The 14,692-nt window shown below is 41.9% G+C and overlaps 1 protein-coding gene across 1 annotated transcript in view; it reads left to right on the top strand.

Moving 5' to 3' along the window:
- Kat2b (K(lysine) acetyltransferase 2B) overlaps nt 1-14,692 on the top strand; it is a 90,104-nt gene that overhangs the window by 3,528 nt on the left and 71,884 nt on the right. The window contains exons 4-5 of the mRNA XM_013022109.1: nt 2,827-2,953; nt 4,195-4,214. Coding sequence (XP_012877563.1) covers nt 2,827-2,953; nt 4,195-4,214 — 147 coding nt within the window. The remainder of the gene's footprint in view (nt 1-2,826; nt 2,954-4,194; nt 4,215-14,692) is intronic.

Raw genomic sequence — 14,692 nt, forward strand, 5'->3', positions numbered from 1 at the left:
TTTCTTTCTTTCTTTCTTTCTTTCTTTCTTTCTTTCTTTCTTTCTTTCTTTCTTTCCTTCCTTCCTTCCTTCTCTCTCTCTCTTTTCTTTTCTTTTCTTTCTTTCTGGATAATGCTGTGGATTGAATATTGTAATTCGGTTACATTTTTAAGGCCTGGTGTTTATTGTATGGAAAATTTGTTAACACTGTATATCACAGGGACTTAAATAAGTGTTTGTTAAAGTTCGGGGTATGGAGCTTTTATTTCTTTATTTTTATCCAGTAAGAGAAATCTAAGGCTTTATTATTATATATCTCCCTACCATGAGATCTGTGACTCAGCCAATTGTGGGTCTCCTATAAACACTGCTATTGTTGTCTGTCATGTTAAGACAAGAAGGAATACAAGCTTTTCTTTCTGGGGGATTGCATTGAGTTGGTTGCAGTAATGAACTGATGATCTATATCTCTGAAAGTGTTTGTTGTCTTCAAGAATTCAAAGCTTGTTTCTTGTGAGCTTGAATTGATTTCAGTGACAAAGGAAACAACCCAAATGTGAGAAAAGTTTTGGGTCTTTCAAAACTACTGCAAATAATTCTCATTCATTCCTTCATTCATTCATTGGAGATGAGAATCTCACAGACTTTCCTACTTAGGCTGTCTTTGAACTCAGACATTAGCCTGTTGAATAGTTAGGATTATAAAAGTGAACCACTAGCACCTAGTCCTCTTCCAGCTTTTGGGTAGTTAATTAGAGAAAAGTGTCTTAAAACTTTCCTTCCTGGGCTAGCTTTGAGTCATAAACCTCAGATCATAGCCTCCTGAGTAGCTTTGATTACAGATGTGAGCTACAGGCACTCAACTTCTGGTTGTAGTTTTTAATACATTGTATAATTTACTTATTTGTGTGAGCCATTTGCCCCTGTCCAACCACCCCAACACAAGCTACATGAGAAAAAGGGTTTTTTTTTGTTTTTGTTTTTGGTTGGTCAGTGTAATTTACTTTGGTTTGTTTATTTTTGTTTGCCAGTCCTGGGGCTTGAACTCAGGGCCTGGGCACTGTCCCTGAGCTTCTTTTGCTTAAGGCTAGCTCTCTACCACTTGAGCCACAGCACCACTTCTGGCCTTTTTTGTTTATGTGGTAGTGAGGAATCGAATGCAGCGCTTCATGCATGCTAGGCAAGCACTTTACCACTAAGCCACATTCCTAACCTATGTAATTTACTTTGGAGAAGCCACATTTTAAGAATTTAATCTCAGGTTGCTAGGTAATGGTCATCATATCGGACAGTGTATGTGAAAGGCTTTTGCCTAGAATGAACTAGTGTGTGTTATTTGCTATTACCACCATTTAGTTTCTGGTTTCCTAGCCACAGCAGATCTGAAGCAGTAAATGCTTCAAGTAATGAAGCTTCAGGTAATGCCTAGCAGAATTAGGCAACACTAGCTAAGGCCTGTAATCCTGATTCATCAGGAACCTGAGATCTGAGAATCACAGTTCAGTGCCAGTCTGGTCAAAAAATCTGTGAGGCTGGGAATGTGGCTTAGAGGTAGAGTGGTTGCCTAGTTTGCATGAAGCCCTGGGTCCAATTCCTCAGTACCACATAAACAGAAAAAGCCGGAAGTGGTGCTGTGGCTCAAGTAGTAGAATGCTAGCCTTGAGCAAAAGAAGCTCAGGGACAGTGCACAGGCCCCCAGTTTCACAAGCCCCAGGACTGGCAAAAAATAGAAACAAAAGCTGTGAGACTCTTATCTCCAGATAATCAGTAGAAAGTTGGAAGTAAGTTGGCACAAGTGATAGACCACCAGCTTTGAGCAGAAAAGCTAAAGATCAATGCGTTGGCCCTGAGTTCAAACTCCATCATAGGAAGGAAGGAAAGAAGGAAGGGAGGGAAGGAGGGAGGAAAGAAAGTAGAAGTAAAGAAAAGGAAGAAGGAAGAAAGAAAGACAAAGAGAAAATGAAAAGGAAGGAAGGAAGAAAAGGAAAGAAAAAGTAAAAAAGAAGGAATGAAGGAAGGAAATAAGGAAAGGAAGAAAACAAACAGGAGGAGGACAGTGGTCTACGTATGTGATAGGGATAATTCAGTACAAGCATGCTAGTAGCCGCAGGACTCCCTTGAGTGGTAGTGTCCCAGCTTGGTGCAGAAAATGATGGTTTTTCCATGGGTGCCTTTTGTTCAGGCTACTGCAAGAAGACTTTTCTACAAAGATGTGGGGTATGAAGAATATGTGGACAAGGCTAATGAACAATTCCTCTCATCAAGTATTGCTCAAACAAGCACAAATCCCTTGGGCAATCTGCACAGATAGAAGCCCCAGGGCTCATTACGTGTCAGTGGGTGTGTGTCCTCTCAGCTCTCTCAGATTCTCATGGCTTCTTATCTATGCTTCTGGTCCACATGGACCAGAGTTTGCATCTGGAACCTTGGAATCTGCAAGGTGTCAACCTAGGCGCCTCATTGACTTTGTGGAAGACCTCATTATTTGGGGAGAGTTTGTGGGATGGACATTTTTGGAACTGGCCCCTGCATGGATCTCCACTGAGGACCAACGGGGGGCGGGGGTGGTAAGCAAAGGCTGGGTGGGGTTCAGCCGACTCCAGCCAGCAGAAAGCACAACAACTAAAACTAAAGTGCCCAAAGCAAATAAGCCCTTGGCCTTTACTCTGTGTGTGTGTGCATGTGCCTATGTGTTAATTTTTCTTGCACAAATAGAAAATTACACAATGGAGGTGTGCTGTGTCTGGGGGTGGCTGTCATAATAACTAGGGTGCAATGGTTCTCATGCAGGATGATCAGTCCCTGGCTGCCTGTTACAGAATTTTGTTTTTGTCTTTCTTGTTTCAGGCGGAGGAGTCCTGTAAATGTAATGGCTGGAAAAACCCCAATCCCTCCCCCACTCCTCCCAGAGCCGATCTGCAGCACATAATTGTCAGTCTCACGGAGTCCTGTCGGAGTTGTAGCCATGCCTTAGGTGAGTTCTTCAACCTTCCAGGAAAGGAACAAGGTCACTGCTGCTCACTGAATTCCGTGGTGAACCAAACATGAGTGTTGGTTACCTCTTTGTATGAGGCCAACAGCCACAGTCTCCCTGGTCATGTGAGTTTGCGGGTCACAGGATTTCCTGTAAGTGAGGCAGACGCTATGTTGTGCAAATTGACTTTTTTTTTCCTTTTTGCCAGAACTGGGGCTTGAACTCAGGACCTGTCTTTTAGCTTTTTCACTCAAGATTGATGCCACTTGATCCACAGCTCTACTCCTGGCCTCCTGGCGTTTAAAAGCTGGCTAACTGGAGATCAGAGTCTTTTGAATTTGTCTGCTTAGGCTGGTTTTGAACTTTGATCCTCAGACCTCAGCTTCCTGAGTACCTGGAATTACAGACATGAGCCACTAGCCCCTGGCTATGCATTGAACTCTTCTCTCTTTCCACAAGAGCTGGTTTGGACTGAGGTATTGCCAATAATGGGAAACATGATAACAGAGGTATTTAAAATAAGTCATATGAAACGTATCTTGATTCATTCTGGTGGTGGGCTACAGATCTCTGATCCTAGGGTTGAAACCTTGGCTAAGTGGAGATTTGTATAATTACCACCACCATCACTGTCACCATCAGGATCAACACCATGATTATCATCGTCATCACAGTTGTTACTGATTCTCAGAATTCTGAGGGTGCTTTTATGTTATCTCTGTGTTCCTTTATTTCTTACTATTGATAGCTTTTATTTCATTGGACTTGCTCTCACTGTGTGTGTGGTGAATATTTGCTTGTTTTGCTTTTCGACTTTATCTGTCCCTTCAAGGTGACTATTGCCACCTGGCAAGATAGATTTTGTTGCATTATTCAACAAGACTGAGCTAATGTGTTATTGTGTGTGGTAATACTACCAGTTGTAGGAGTTTCTTCTTCTACCTCATTCGCTGTGGTGCTGAGGATTGAACCTGAGGCTTCGCACATGCCAAGCATCTGCTTTGCCACTGAACTACAGCCTCAGTCCTAGGAAATAGTCTTCCATCTATGTATAACCTCAAATTCTTGCTCTCTCTGGCTGAGCTCCCTGAGTGCTATGATTAGGGGTATATTCAAAAAATGGCTTGAGATTGTATTATATTTGAGAAGATTAAAGTTAATGAGGAATTAGTTTTGTCCAGATATCAAAATGGTGGGTTGCACAAGATCTTGGAATATGATTCTCACCTTTCTACTTTCAGTTATCCAGTCTCCAAAGACTGTAAGTCCTTTACTTAAGAGTTTTTACCATCTACTATCTGGTCACAAATGGGTGACAACTTCTGGAGTTTCTCTCCACAACTTCCTGCTGATTTAAATGATGCAAGCCAGCCTCCAATGTGAACAGGGTATTAGGTGCACTGAAGTTTTAAGATATTCCTCTGGAGAATGCTTCATTAATCACAGAGCAAAATGGCAGGTAGTATGATCTTCCCAAGAACTTGCCATACTGGAATAATATCCTCAAAGGAAGGAAATGCACCAAGAAATACGTCCTTGTGTTGCTTGTGGACTACTCTCAAGTAATCCAACCTGCAGTTCCTTTATATCTTCTTCCTTTCCTCCCTCCCCTTCCCCCTTTTCTCCCTCTCCCTCTCCTTTCTGAGTTCTCACTGTGTTGCCCAGGCTGGTCTCCAACATGAGTTCAAGCAACCTTCCTGTCTCAGCCTCCCAAATAGTCACATTACTAGTAAGTTCTTAAGCTGTGAGTTTTATTTATTTTTGTTATTATAAAAATAATAAATATACAGAGGAGTTATGGTTAGTTTTTTTTTAAGTAATCAGAACAGAACTGTCCTTGATTATAATTTACCGTTTTTATGACTGGTCTCTGAGCGAGTAGACTGAGCACCCTTTATTTAGAATTGCTTCAGGAAATCTGATGCAATGAAAAGCTGGTCTCAAGAAACACTTAAGTGAGGCCTGGGAAGGTGGCTCAGTGGTAGAGCGCTTGCCTTGCATGCCTGAGGCCCTGGGTTCAATTCCTCAGCACCACATAAGCAAAAAGAAAAAAGACGGAAGTGGTAGAGTGCTAGCCTTGAGCTGAAGAGCTGAGGGACAGCACCCAGGCCCAGAGTTCAGGCCCCACGACCGGACCCCCCCCCCAAAAAAAAAAAAAAAGAAACACTTAAGCAGTAAGTAGGAGCTACATTTGGTATTGAATGGGAAATCACATTATCCCACATCAACAGACTAACATTTAAAAACAGGATCTTCTTTCTTTATCTTTGCAAATCATCTTGTCCTGGCACAAAACACATATGAATGCCAGAGGAGACAGAAACTTACAAAACCAACCCACTTTATTTCCTTTGAAATTAGCTTTGAAAACAAAATACCCTGGGTGCCAAAACAGGATAAAAAAAAATGAATGCAAAGAAGTACAGTTTTTTTTTTTTAATATGGGATGAGGGAGGATCAAGCTCAGACAAACCCTCTACCAAGGATCACATACAGCCTAAAACTGGCAAATTCATGCCCGAAATTTAACCCACATGCAAACTAAGAGGGACCCTTTAATTAAATGAAAAGCATGCTTATAAACTTATTTGTGATACTAAGCAACTAGGAAGAATTTAAATATCTTAGAATAGGACATAATTGGTTATATTGTGAGTATTATTATAAAATTCATTATGGCTGGGTTAATCTGATCAACATACAATACATGAAGGTGTGAAATACCTAGATTATTCTCCTTTGTACCATTAATACACACTAATAAAACAACAGTATAGCTGGGATTTGTGTGTGTGTGTGTGTGTGTGTGTGTGTGTGTGTGTGTGTGTGTCTGTGTCTGTGTGTATGTGTGTGTGTCTACTTAGCCCCAGCTTTGTACGAAAAAGTGCTTGACTTTTTTTTCCCCATGGTCCTGGGGCTTGAACTCAGGGCGTGGGTATCTTTGTGTGTGTGTGTGTGTGTGTGTGTGTTGGTCCTGGAACTTGAATTTAGGGCCTGGGCACTATCTCAAAGCTTTTTTCACACAAAGTTTTTACTCTACCACTTGAGCCACAGTTTCACTTCTGTTTTTTTTTTTTTGGTTGGTGGTGGGTCTTGAGCTCTGGGCCTGTCCATCAGTTCTTCAGCTCAAGGCTAGTGCTTTACCACTTGAGCTGCAGTGCCACTTCCGGCCTTTTCTGTTTCTGTGGTACTAAGGAATGGAACCCAGGGCCTCATGCATGCAAGGCAAGCACTCTACCACTGAGCCACCTTCCCAGCTCTCCCCCCTACCCCCCACCTTTTAAAAGTAGTTAATTGGAGATAAGAGTCTCAGGCTTTCCTGCCTGGACTAGCTTCAAACCTTGACCCTCAGATCTCAGCTTCTGAATTCTAGGATTACAGGCATGAGCCACTGGTACCTGGCTGGTCTGCTATCTTAAAACTTAAATGTCTGCACATTTTCGAGTTCTCTACTCCTGTTATTACTGTTGGAATGTTAGTTTATTTATTAATTTTAGAATAAATGCTCTGGTAACTTATTTCATGAGACTATTCCCTGTCTCCTCTCCACAACTTTCCTTGATTTTTAAAAATTTTATTATGGAGAGTTTCAAACCTGCAAAGATAGGAAAAAGAGTAGAACAAACTGCTCTGTGCCCCATACCCAGCTTTAAGGATTATTAACATTTGCTATTTTGTTTGATCTAAGTCCCCCAGCCCCCCCTTTTTTTTTGCCAGAGTATTTAAAGCAAGTTCCAGATGCATTATCTCATTGCAGTCTTGCAGATCACTTCATTTCTCTAATAAAGTAGAAGTTGAGATACTAGGAATCTTCTCAGAAATCATGCAAGTCTAATGCTCAGCTGGTGTACACTGTTCTGTTTCCATGTAAGCACTGCTGACTTGGATAATACACACTTTACAAGCCAGCCATGGTCCTTTTGTGTCAGTATGTAATGAAGGTTTCTGGGCTTGTCAATATAGAACATTCTAGCTTCTTAGTTCTACTGATGAGACCATGTATACCTTCTGCCTCAGCCATGCCTTGTGTGTATGTGTGTTTATGCACATGCAAGTGCATTTGTCAGTACTGGGGCTTGAAACTGAGTGTCTAGGCGCTGTTCCTTAGCTTTTTTGCTCAAGGCTGGTGCTTTGCCACTTGAACCACATCTCCACTTCTGGCATTTTGCTGATTAATTTGAGAGAAGAGTCTCTTGGATTTGTCTGCCTGGGCCTGGCTTTAAACCAGGATCCTCAGATCTCAGCCTCTGGGGTAGCTAGGAGGTTGCTAGCCAGCCACCAACACTGAGCCCATACTTGTTCTTTTGGGTTCTGGTTTTCTGTGGTCTCCTGTGAGTTTTGTTCACCCCAGGCACCAGCAGGCCTGTTGTGGTAAGTTGCCACACCTCTGTGTCTTGTGGACATAAAACACAGTGGTGACAGAGTCTGCTCAAGTGCAGAGAACATTGAAATGTGAATTAGGCAATAAGAATCTTGGGCTTGACCACACAGTTCACCAAATTGCCTAATCTTATATTTCACTATCTTCACTATAGAGTGAAATGGTTAGACCTGGACTGTGCAGCACAGATCACTAACTACCAGGTATTCATCCTCCCAGGAAGTGTGTCCTATCCAGATGGAGAGGTACAGGTGCAAAGCAGAGCACACAGCACCTTATAAGTGTGGTTTTTAAAACATTAAAATGATAATATTTAGGATATTAGGTTAATAAAATATTTTATTAAAACTTTCTGTTGTATCTTGGGTCTATCCTTCTGAGCTGTGTGAAAACAAACCCAAGACTACAGTTTTATGTGCAAGTGTTTTTCTTTTAAATGTAAGCATGTATTTAAGTCTCGCTACAGTGGATCAGAATCACACCAGGGCTGTATTGCGCGGACGATGTGGTACCTGCTAGTGTCCATACATCTGCAGAACACAAAGGAGGCTGGTTGTGTGCAGCTTTCTCTGTCCTTGTCAGTTGCTATTATGTCACAACATCCTCATATCCCTTCCTCTCTTCCTCCCTTCCTCCCTTCTTCTTTCTCTCTCTCCTACCTCTATTCCAACCCTAACCCTCCGCCCTCATTCCCTTTTGTTCCAGTACTGAGCCTTGAATTAAGGGCCTGTGCTCTCATTCTGTTTTCTTGTTCACAGCTGGTGCCCTACCACATGAGCCATAGCTCCAGCCCAGCATTTTTCTGGTTAATTGTAGAAGGAGTCTTACACAAACTTTTCTGTCTGAGCTGGCCTTGAACCTCCATTCTCTGGGTGTCAGCCTCCTGGGTAGCTAGGGTTATAGGCACGAATTAATGGCATTGGAGAGGTTATTTCTTGAATACTATAAACAGAATGTCTCTTGTATTATTTCAGACATTTAAATAATTTAGGCAAGAAGTGGTGCTGTGGCACAAAGTGGTAGAACGGTGACCTTGAGTGAAAAAGTTCAGGGAAAGCACCCAGGCCCTGAGGTCAAGCGCTACTGCCAACTCCTCCCCCCATAACCCTCCCCAAGAGAATCATTCAGGCAGATTATAGGTTAGGTACAGCAGGAGTTCAAAGAATAAATAACACTAGCGATATTTTTTCTACTGAGCTGGCATGTTGCTTCTCTCTGCCTTCCTCTGTCATGAGGGTCTGTTGATTCTCCCTCTCTAGGCCTCTCTCCAACACTGTCTAGATTCATGCTTTTCCTCCTCAGTCCCTGGCTCTGCCTACTGTGGCTCCAGATGTCTCATTCCCATTCTTGCCCACACAGATTGGCCAGGAATTCGTGATGAATCTGGTCATGTACCTCTGCTTTACCTGCCTATAATCGCTTTCTCATTGACGTCAGAGTATAGTCTCGTCTCCATGTGGACATGCTGGCCTCTTCTGGCTTCTCTGCCTTCTGGGCTATTATTCCCAATGCCAGTGTTGCATCTGCCCTTCTGGCTGCTCCAGGTTCTCTGAACCTCCAGGTTCTCCTGCCCTGTGGCAGGTCTGGAGGCTCACACTACCTGCACGGCTTCCCCTACCTTTCCTTCAGGGAGTCCTGCCTGACCCACAGGGCTTTGTAAAGAGTATAGACTTTGTGGGAGCCCTGGTGCTTGCTTCATTTGATGTCATCATAATTACCTGCCTGTTGTTCTCAGCACTGTGATTAAGGGCTGGTTTTTGTCCTCAAGTTCAAAATATATGGAATTTCTCAGGTGTAATGAGGTCTATCCTTTTCTCAAGGCATAGTCACGGAACCCAGACATGCTCAGAAGCCAGGCAACTGCAATCCCAGCTATTTAGGAGGTTGAGATCTGAGGATCACAGTTCAAAGCCAGCCCCCACAAAGACAAATCCCAGAGACTCTTATCTCTAATTACCCAACAAAATGCTGGAAGTGGAGACATAGCCCAAGTGGTAAAGCATCAGCCTTGTGCACAAAAAGAGAAACAAGTGTGTGAGGCCCTGAGTTCAAGCCCCACTGATGGCACAGCAAAAAAGAAAGAAGAAAAAACTCGAACCACTGAAAAAGAAGAAATGCTCAGAAGAGCAGAGGGCCCTTCATAGATGGTAATCTGGAGTGGCACTGTCTGTGGTTTTGGCCATTGGGCCTGGTGTGGCTGACTTGAATTGAAATATACTGCATGTGCAAAATGTACATGGTCTTGAAGACTTCTTATGGCAAACAAAGGCAAGGTATTTATTTAATAGTGGGTATATGACAGTGATAATACTTTAGTAGGTTAAATAAAATATATTAGCAAAATGAAGCTATTTATTCATTTATTTTCATTTTTGTGTTTCAAATAGGGCTTAAATTCAGGGCCTGGGTACTCTGCCCCCTAGAATTTTTTTTTTGCTTAAGGCTGGTGCTCTACCACTTGAGTCATAGCTTTTGGATAATTAATTAGAGATAAAAGTCTCTCCGACTTTCCTTCCTGAGCCACATTTGAACAACAGTACTTCAGATCTCAGCCTCCTGAATAGGTAGGGTTACAAGTATGAGTCACTGGTGCCCGGCTATATTTATTATTATTATTATTTTACATTGATTGGTTGTACTGAGGATTGAATCCTGTGCTAAGCACATGACTTACACACATGAACTAAATCCCCAGCTCTTCTTTCACATTTCTGTTAGTTTTTTTGTTTTAATCTGTTTTCTGCCATGTAGTCCGGGCTGGCCTTGGGCTCTCCATCTTCCTCCCCGGTGCTGGGGTTACAGGCCTGAGCTACCATGTCTAGCTTTTACCTTTCTTTCTTTTTTTTTGGGGGGGTGGTCTTAGTGTTTGAACTCAGGACTGTACGCTTAGTAGGCAGGCACTCTACTGCTCAAGCTACCTACTTTCCCCCTTCCCCAAATCCCTTTCCGCTTTTAGCTATTTTTTCAGATAGTGTCTTGGACTTATGTTCCTGCTAGCCTTGGACCACAATTCTCCTGATCTCTTATTCCCAAGTAGCTGAAATGATAGGCATGAAGCCTTGCACCTGGCCTTTAAAAACAAACAAAAAAAACAGCCCAACAAGCTTTTTTTTGTGCAATGACTGGGATATTTAAAGTTCCATTGTGGCTTCTATTCTATTTCTTTTGGACTGTTGTTATCTAATGAGCTCTCACTCTCACTCTGCTCTTTTCCTGCATTTCAAGTCTGTGATTACAAAAGGGAAACCACTGGGAAATGATTACCCTTTCACACATTAGTTCATTCAGCCAGCTTTACTGCAGTGATTTATTTTACCTCTTCAAGCCTTGACCCCAAACACCCATGAACAAAACACATATTTGAGCAGATCTCAGACCTCCAGACTATGCCATTTGCTTCTGGTACAAAGGAGCAGAGACAAGTTAATGTCTTGCCCAGTGGGTGTCCGTCCACAGGGCAGGGCATATGGGTCTGGCAGGCTGTCCTTCTGTGAGGTGTGGGCTGGTGGGTACATGGAGCCAAATCTTAGCAAGGGTCACAGCACACTGTGACAGTGAACTTCCTGTTCCTGGCCAGGCAACAGCTGCATAGTGATTCTTGGCATCAGGCATGCGTTTGGCCACACCGTGGTAGGTCCTCTGGGTGTTTGCAAGTCTGATATGGCAGGAGAGGTGTCGGGGCACATCCTCCTGAAGAGATGTTAGAAAAAACCTCGGGCCTCTCTCAGACCTCTGACTTGCACCTGGCTGCCACACAAAATGGATTCCCACACAGAGGGAACCTTTTGCAGGCCAGGTTGTTAGGATTGTTACTGAGTTTTTGAGGTAAGGTTTGGTGATGTAGCCTAAGGTGAACTTGAACTCTCAATCCTGCCTCAGTGACCATGCTTGACCCATTTTGAGTAATTATGTATTCGTGTTTTGTTACAAGATCTTGGAAGGCCATTCACCTATTATTATCAAAGTCAGGTGAAAATAAGATTTTTCCTTTTTACAAACCCTTTTTAATTTGGAGATGTGTGTGTGTGTGTGTGTGTGTGTGTGTGTGTGTGTGTGTGTGTGTGTGTGTGTATGTGTGTGTGTTGTGTGTGTTGGTCCTGGGCCTTGAACTCACGGCCTGGCACTGTCCCTGAGCTTTTTTGCTCAAGGTTAGTGCTCTACCATTTAAGCCACAACTCTACTTCTGAATGTTTGGTTATTTTTGTTGTTGTTTTTGCCAGTGCTGGGGCTTGAACTCAGGGCCAGGGCGCTGTCCCTGAGCCTCTTTTGCTCAAGGCTAACACTCTACCATTTGAGCCACAATGCTACTTCCGGCTTTTTCTCTTAACGTGGTGCTGAGGAATCTAACCTAGGGCTTTGTGCATGCTAGGCAAGCACTCTACCACTAAGCCACATTCCCAGCCCCTTTGGTATTTATTGGAGATAAGAATCTCTCATATTTATCTCCCAGGATGGCTTTAAATCATGATCCTCAGATCTTAGCCTTCCGAGTAGCTAAGTTCAGCCACTGGTGCCTAATTTATTTTAAAATAATTTAAAATAATTTAAAGAGAAGTCATGAGAATAGTGAAGAATATTCCATATATCCTTTCCTGAGGGAGGCTTAGCTATTGGTCATGTTTTGTCATCTTTGTTTTGCTGTTTACTTTCAGTTGTACATAGATATGAGCATATATTTGTGTGTAAATCTATATGTTGTATGTGTGTCTGTAGTCATATGAGTCCTTTTTTCTCTTCTTCCTCTCCTTCCCCTGCTATTTTTTTTTTTTTGTGGCTTTAGGGTTTGAATTCAGGGCCTTGTTCTTGCCAGACACTCTACCACTTAAACTAAACCTCTGTCCCTCAGTTTTTTCTTAAGACTGCAAACTTTTTCTTGAAGTCAGCCTGAATGAAGCCTTTGAGAGGCAGACCTTGCTCTGGAGACAAGTAGATCAACATTCTCATTACTTGCAAAATAATTCAAGATTCTTTCTTTGCAGAATAATTTGTTACTTGCAGAAATTATTCAATATTTTTCTTTTGTCTTACACAATTTTAATCTCTTTACACTGGCAGGCTATAAGACAAGTCAGTAGACAGGCACTGGTGGCTCATGCCTGTAATCCTAGCTACTCAGGAGGCTGAGATCTGAGGATCCCAGTTCAAAGCCAGCTTGGCAGGAAAGTTTGTGAGACTATTACCTCATTAACCACCAGAAAACTGGAAGTCGAGTTGTAGCTCAAATGGTAGAGCACTAGCCTTAAGCAGAAGAGCTCAGGGACAGCACCTAGGCCCAGAGTTCAAGCCCCATGACTGACAAAAAAAAAAAGAAAAGTCAATATACACTCAAAAAAATTCTTAGGATTTTTTGTCATATGAAACAACATATAGTTGTTGAACTCATGGAACTATATATCACTATTTATTTAAAAATTTTTATTATAAAGGTGATGTACAGAGGAGTTACAGTTATATGTCAGTTAAAGAGTACATTTCTTTTGGACAATGTCACCCCTTCCCTTGCTCTCCCCCATTATTTTTGAAAACATGAAATGGACAAATTCCTTTTTTTTTTTACTGGTTATTCATATTTTTTAATTTTAATTTTTTTAATTTTAATTTTATTGTCAAGGTGATGTACAGAGGGGTTACAGTTACCATAAGTAAGGTAGTGATTACATTTATTGTCTAACTTGTTACTCCCTCCCCAATTTTCTCCCTCCCTCTCCTCCAATCCCCTCCCCAAATTGTACAGATCACTTCCAACATATTGCCTTGTGAGTATCGCTGTTGCATAGGTTCCCCCTTTGACCTTTGTCTTACCATTTTGTTGTTGCCCTTCCCTTCCCTAGTATATGTAATACCCAGGGAACCAAAATAGAATACAGTGACAACAGAGGATAAAACATAGGGTGTGGGGAAACAAAAAAGAAAAATGAGATCACGTAGTACATTGAGAACAACAACAAAGAAGAACCTCTTGTGTCCTTGTCTTGGTGTTCATTTTGCTTAGCATCATCTTATGATCATAGATGAGCTATTCTGCTCATCAGCTAAGATTATCTTAGATGTATACTTATTATTATAAATAAGGGAGACCATAGGACCTATGTTTCTTTGGGTCTGGCACTTAATAAGATTTTTTCCAAGTCCTTCTATTTCCTTACAAATAGGGCAGTCCCATTCTTTCTGATGGGAGTGTAGAATAACATCTATGTCTGTCTGTCTATCTATCTATATGTGCCACATTTTCTTGATCCATTCATCTACTGAGGGGCATCTGGGTTGGTTTCATATCTTAGCTATGGTGAATAATGCTGCAATAAACATAGTTGTGCTGGTAGCTTTAGTATAGCCTTGTTTGTGATCCTTTGGGTAAATGCCCCAAAGTGGGATTGCTGGGTCATAGGGGAGCTCTATGTGGAGTCTTTTGAGGAACCTCTATACTACTTTCCAAAGTAGTTGAACAAGTTTACACAGTGCAGTAGGGTTCCCTTTTGGCTATATCCCCTCCAGCATCTGTTATTAGATTTCTTGATTATAGCTTTTCAAACTGGTGTGAGGTAGAATCTCAGTGTTGTTTTGATTTGCTTTTCTTTTACGGCCAGCAGAGTTGAGCATTTCTTCATGTGTCTATTGGCCATTCCTATTTCCTCTTCAGACCTTTCTCTTTAAGTCTTTAGCCCACTTATTTATCAGGCAGTTGTTTCTTTGAGGATTTGTTTTTGGTGGATTTAATTTTTTGAGGTCTAATTATTTTAGATATGTGGCCCCTGTCTGTTGTATGACTAGTGAAGATCTTCTCTCAATCTGTGGGCTTTCTACTGATCTTGCTAGCTATGTCCTTTGCCACGCAGAAGCTCCGCAGTTTCATGCAATCCCATTTGTCCAACCTTTCTTTGATTTGTTGTGCTTCTGGGTCTCTATTAAGAAAATTTTGGCCTATGCCAAGGAGACCTGGGGTTTCTCCTATTCCTTCCTGTAAGGTTTTCAGGGTGTCTGCTTTTACTTCAGGGTCTTTGTTCCATTTGGAATTGATTCTGGTGCAGGGTGATGTATAAGGATCTAGCTTTAGTTTTCTACAGGTGTTTAGCCATTTTTGCCAGCACCATTTACTCAAGAGGCTGTCTTTCTTCCACTCTATTTTTTACCTCCCTTATGGAAAATTAGGTGGCTATAGGTCTGTGGGTTCATTTCTGGGTCTTCAGTTCTATTCTATTGGTCATCAAATCTGTTCTTGTGCCAGTACCAAGCTGTTTTGATTACTGTAGCTTTTTTTTTTTATTGTGAAAATACCATACATGGGCAAGATAATGAGTACATTTCTTATCAAGCATTGTTGCCTCCTCCTTTGTTTCCCTTTCCCATCCCTTCTCATC

The sequence above is a fragment of the Dipodomys ordii genome, unplaced genomic scaffold, assembly GCF_000151885.1.
Source record: "Dipodomys ordii isolate 6190 unplaced genomic scaffold, Dord_2.0 Scaffold60, whole genome shotgun sequence".
Lineage (NCBI taxonomy): Eukaryota > Metazoa > Chordata > Mammalia > Rodentia > Heteromyidae > Dipodomys > Dipodomys ordii.